This window comes from Theropithecus gelada, chromosome 14 (genome assembly GCF_003255815.1).
Source record: "Theropithecus gelada isolate Dixy chromosome 14, Tgel_1.0, whole genome shotgun sequence".
In the NCBI taxonomy this organism is placed as follows: domain Eukaryota; kingdom Metazoa; phylum Chordata; class Mammalia; order Primates; family Cercopithecidae; genus Theropithecus; species Theropithecus gelada.
The window spans coordinates 46987817-46993812 of NC_037682.1; the positions used below are offsets into that span (position 1 = coordinate 46987817).

The 5996-nt window shown below is 41.9% G+C and overlaps 1 protein-coding gene across 6 annotated transcripts in view; it reads right to left on the reverse strand.

Annotated features, from left to right (window-relative positions):
• Positions 1-5996, reverse strand: part of LDHC (lactate dehydrogenase C) — a 49994-nt gene that overhangs the window by 10196 nt on the left and 33802 nt on the right. For 5 of the 6 annotated variants that reach the window (XM_025356711.1, XM_025356714.1, XM_025356713.1 and 2 more), the window contains one exon: positions 2072-2195. The exons of the other annotated variant lie outside the window; for it this stretch is intronic. In XM_025356711.1, coding sequence (XP_025212496.1) covers positions 2072-2195 — 124 coding nt within the window. The remainder of the gene's footprint in view (positions 1-2071; positions 2196-5996) is intronic. 6 annotated transcript variants of the gene reach the window in all.

The window sequence follows — 5996 nt, forward strand, 5'->3', positions numbered from 1 at the left end:
CCCCCCCCCAAAAAAAAAAAAAAAAAAAAAAAAAAAAGAATGCTAATGACTGGCTTGCTGTTAATAAATACATGGGTAAATCTCTGTTCAGGGCTCTCAGCTCTGAAGGTTGTGAGACCCCTGATTTCCCACTTCACACCTCTATATTTCTGTATGTGTGTTTTTAATTCCTCTAGTGCTGCTGGGTTAGGATCTCCCCAACCGAGCTGGTCTCGGCATCATCTAATTCAGCTCTTCCTCCCTTTGTAATGACTAACCTCCTAGTTATTCCATCTCATTCACAGACTGACACGTGGCTCACAGTCTTCCCTGTCTATCTCAATTTTGCCATTATCCTTGTTAACTTCAATATACATATGAATAATCCAACCAAAATTCTCTCTCCAGTTTCTAGACTTTTTTTGCTTATGAAACACCTTCTGCTCCCACTCCTGTTATCCTACTCCTTTCACTAAAATAGAGAAATCAGCCAGCTGCGGTGGCTCAAGCCTGTAATCCCAGCACTTTGGGAGGCTAAGGCAGGCAGGTCACGAGGTCAGGAGATCAAGACCATCCTGGCTAACACGGTGAAACCCCATCTCTACTAAAAAAAAAAAAAAATACAAAAAACTAGCCGGGCGAGGTGGCGGGCGCCTGTAGTCCCAGCTAATTGGGAGGCTGAGGCAGGAGAACGGCGTGAACCCGGAAGGTGGAACTTGCAGTGAGCTGAGATCCGGCCACTGCACTCCAGCCTGGGCGACAGAGCGAGACTCCGTCTCAAAAAAAAAAAAAAAAAAAAAAATTAGCCGGGTGTGGTGGCAGGTGCCTGTAGTCCCAGATACTCAGGAGGCTGAGGCAGGAGAATGGCATGAACCCGGGAGGTAGAACTTGCAGTGAGCCAAGAGCTCGCCACTGCACTCCAGCCTGGGCAACAGAGCGAGACTCCATCTCAAAAAAAAAAATAGAGAAGTCATCAGATGCTTCCAATGTCAAATATACAAATCTACATGCAGCAGTACACATTCCCTCTGTTAACTCCTGCCCCTCCTCCTTTTAGGGGTAATGCCTACACCTATGCTCTGGACTCCATTCCCCTCTGCTTACCACTTCTGTCTCCAGCTTCTCCCTTGGTATTTGATCTTTACTATAAGCATCTTTTTTTTTTTTTTTTTTTTTTTTTTTTTTTTTTTTTTTTTTTTTGTTGAGACGGAGTCTCGCTCTGTCGCCCAGGCTGGAGTGCAGTGGCCGGATCTCAGCTCACTGCAAGCTCCGCCTCCCGGGTTCACGCCATTCTCCGGCCTCAGCCTCCCGAGTAGCTGGGACTACAGGCGCCCGCCATCTCGCCCGGCTATTTTTTGTATTTCTTAGTAGAGACGGGGTTTCACTGTGTTCGCCAGGATGGTCTCGATCTCCTGACCTCGTGATCCGCCCATCTCGGCCTCCCAAAGTGCTGGGATTACAGGCTTGAGCCACCGCGCCCGGCCAAGCATCTTATCTGTATAAAAAACAAACAAACTTCTTGCCCTGATTTGCCTTATCTTCACAGCCAAATTCCTAAAAATAGCTATTAACTTGTCTTAATTTCCTCAGTCTACTCCAGTGGTTCTCAGCCAGAGGTATTATAGGATCTAAGCCTGCAGCTACTGGGAGCCGTCTTTGTTGCCCCATGGAAAAAGTTTGCATGAGTTGGAAGCCAATAGAGGAAAAAGATGAGCCAAGAGAATGGAGAGAAAAGACAGCTCTCATAATATAGTTTGAGTACCAGAATCAGGCCTCCTTGGCATTTCAGTTACATAAGTCAATAAATTTTCTTTTTGCATAAGCTAGTCTGAGTTGGCTTCACACTGTTTACATGCCAGGGCTCAAAACTGTGTCCAAAACTGTAAACGTGATCTTCAAACCTGGTTCTCTTTCAGGATTCCCTTCCTTAGGTCAAGGTATCTGTATTTTTTTGACCTGACCTGGGGTCAAGTTCTCTGTATTTTTTATTCACTATTATATCCTCAACATCTTGTACACTGCCTGGCATATAGTAGTGACTCAATAAATATTAAAGGAAAGAATGATAAATGAAGATTTAATTTAAGCCTACCTTAACCATGGTGGAAACCGGGTGCACTCTCCTAAGATTTTTCAAAATGGATCCTACCAGATCCATCACAGACAGTCCAATAGCCCAAGAGGTATACCCCTTCAGCTTGATAATCTCATAGGCACTACAGTTGTAGAAAGTAAGAAAATCAAATTCATAATAAGTCAACCCAGAGAAAACATAATATTCTTCAAGCATCCATTTTGAAGTAATCTACATGTCAATACAATTGTATTAAAATTTTCTCATAGATTTCTTACAGAATTTATAAACAGGCAACAAAACTTTCTGTACTGGTCTCATAAAACTTCACTACATACTTTAATTTACTTTTTAATTGATTATCATTATTATTATTATTATAGACAGGGTCTTGCTTCCTTGCCCAGGCTGGAGGGCAGTGGTGTGTGATCATGGCTCACTGCAACCTCTGCCTCCTGGGCTCATGCGATCCTCCCTCCTCAGCTTCCCAAGTAGCTACTTGGGAGCACGGGCATGAGCCACCATGCCTGGCTAATTTTTGTGTTCTTTGTAGATACGGGGTTTTGCCATGTTGCCCAGGCTGGTCTTGAACTTCTGAGCTCAAGCAATCTGCCCGCCTCGGTTTCCCGGAGTGCTGGTATTACAGGCGTGAGCCACCGTGCCCAGCCTACTTACTTTAAGTAAAAATTAATTCACCCTTTTTTTTTTTATCATAAAGGCAGAATAGTAGGACAAAAGCGCCACTCAAGATGAAACTAGCTTTTAATATTTTTTGTATTGTTGCTTAGATATGCAACATAGAAACTAATCACCTTGAAAGTTACCATATAAATCTCTTGAACTGTTTAAAATTGTTACTAGTGGCCAGGGTCAGTGGCTCACACCTGCAATCCCAGCACTATGGGAGGCCGAGGTGGGCGGATCATGAGGTCAGAAGTTTAAGACCAGCCTGGCCAATGCTGGCCAACACAGCGAAACCCCATCTCTACTAAAAATACAAAAATTAGCTGGGTGTGGTGGCACGTGCCTGTAGTCTCAGCTACTCGGGAAGCTGAGGCAGGAGAATCACTTGAACCTGGGGGGCAGAGGTTGCAGTGAGCCTAGACTATACCATTGCACTCCAGCCTGGGTGACAGAGTGAGACTCTGTACAAAAAAAAAAAATTGTTACTAGTTTGCCAATGTAAATTTATATAGTTGTAAGTTGTGTGTATATATCTTTCCTAAAAATATATCACTAAATGAATAATAAGTGAATATGGAAAATATGATACATTTTCAAAGGAAAATACCACAATACTAAACATTATGCACTTTCTTATCTCTGGCTTGTAAAAAATATAAATTTTTATACAAACTTTAGAGTTGCATCAAGCCACCAAGTTATTAATAGTGTTTATTTTTACAAGACAGCCTTACAGGTGAGTCTTCTTTATGCCTATCTGCATTTTCTTATTTTCTACAATTAATATTTATTATATATTTGCATTGCTACAAATAGTGGCCTCAGGTTTGGATTGACAGTCAAATTCACTGGACAAAGAGGGTTTAATTTAGCACTAAGTTTATTTAACTTTTAGAAAGGCTACAGGACAAAAAGCACCCTAACCCTAACCCTAACCCTAACCCTAACCCTAACCCTAACGATATACTGCACAGCATATCATTCATATGACGAAGTCTTACAACTACCCAGTTTTAAAGCGCCAGGAATGCACATAACACACTTGGTTGCCAAAGATAACGCTGATTTTATATATATATATATACACACACACACACACACACACAGACACACACAGATGGTGTATGGCCAACATAGCGAAACATTAGCTATGTTGTATAACATACAAAAATTAGCTGGGTGTGGTGGCACGTGCCTGTAGTTTCAGCTACTCGGGAAGCTGAGACTTATATATATATATATACGTGTATATATATATATATATATACACACACATGTGTATATATATATATATATATACACACACACACACACACACACATACACACACCTGAGCACAGGAGGTTGGGCCTGGACTGTTCCTACAATAGTGTCCTATGATTTGACTATCAGTCCAAAATCAGGGCCACTATCAGAGGCCATGCAATACTTTTGATGACAAAAGTACTTTTAGACCCTCAATTCTATATGGCCAAGACTCTGGAGGTAAGTAAAAGGAAAGGGAAAGAGGATCTGCCTGGCACCTGACTGACAGCATACTGTCTATGAGTTGAAGTAAAGAAAGCTCTACAGTAGATAACTGGGGACAAATCTCACCAGTTGAATCTGGATAACAGATTTATCCTCTCAGGTATTAACAAAATGGATAGAGAAAGAGAAGAAAGTTGAGAATGGCTAAAAACATAATCCTTTAGTTGTTATTAACCATCTTGATGAAAATAAAACTGCTGTTGTAAAAGAAAGGTAAAGGGAGCAAACAGAAGAAATAGTTTCAAGGCTGGTACTTTAAGACAAAAACTGATACACATTGTAAACCAAATGCCCTCTTGGGAACCAGTAAGGACATCCTATTAAATCATGATGTAATTCCTCTGCAATTGGTTACTAGCAAATCAGAGGCTGTTGTGTAAAAAGAGCTGAGTAGTTTTTAGATAAATATTAGCAGCACCCTGAAGATTGTTTATAATTATAGATCCTCTGCGAAATGATCAAGAGGTAAATAATTTAATTTTAGATACTGCAGAGTTGAGAGGACCAATAGTGATAAGTGCTGATCTGAAACACATTGGAATATTTGGTATTCAAATCACACAGGATTTCAATGGGAAATGTGATCTTAATCCTTGTTCCCTTAAAGCAAGTGTCTCAAATTAAAAAGGAACTGCCCGAGCGCAGTGGCTCACACCTGTAATCCCAACACTTTGGGAGGCCGAGGTGGGCAGATTGGTTTAGCTCAGGAGTTTAAGACCAGCCTGGGCAACATGGTGAAACCCCACCACTACCAAAAATACAAAAAGTGGCCAGGCATGGTGGCATGCACCTATATTCCCAGCTACTCAGGAGGCTGAGGTGTGAAGATGGCTTGAGCCTGGAAGTCAGAGGTTGCAGTAAGCCAAGATCAAGCCACTACACTGTAGCCTGGATGACAGAGCCAGACCCTGTCTCAAAAAAAAAAAAAAGAAAGAAAGAAAGAAAGAGAAAAAGAAAGAACTACCATTCTCTGTGGTACAATTATTAGTCACTGGGTAGATAAAAGACCAACACTGTGACATCCCTACAGGAGGTAGATGGACTGCTCCATAACACTTGGAAACCACTATTGGTTAACACAGATTCCTTAGTGGGTGAGGCGTACGGATGTGCCTCCAGACCAGTTAGATCCCTGCATTTATTGGAGACTGGTCTCCTGGCCCCTATAGCTGAAAATATATGGGGATAAGGGACATTTTTTTTTAGAAGGATAGGAAAAGATACCGTAATATTAATACATATTGTGTTTTCTAGGGATTAATTTAACCTCTCATTCAAAGCTTTTTGGTGAAACAAAGCATTTGTAGGTTCCCTTAAGAGAATTTAAGAAAATAAAACATACCAAAATGATTACCAAAGTAAAAGGTATTCTGGTAAACTGACCTAAAACTTTCGATTGATGTGATACTTATGGAAATAGTTTGGCCAAAAGAAGAAATACATTTGCTTTAGAAATATAAAAACAGGGCCGGGCGCGGTGGCTCAAGCCTGTAATCCCAGCACTTTGGGAGGCCGAGACGGGCGGATCACGAGGTCAGGAGATCGAGACCATCCTGGCTAACACGGTGAAACCCCGTCTCTACTAAAATACAAAAAACAAATTAGCCGGGCGAGGTGGCGGGCGCCTGTAGTCCCAGCTACTTGGGAGGCTGAGGCAGGAGAATGGTGTGAACCCGGGAGGCGGGGCTTGCAGTGAGCTGAGATCCGGCCACTGCACTCCAACCTGGGC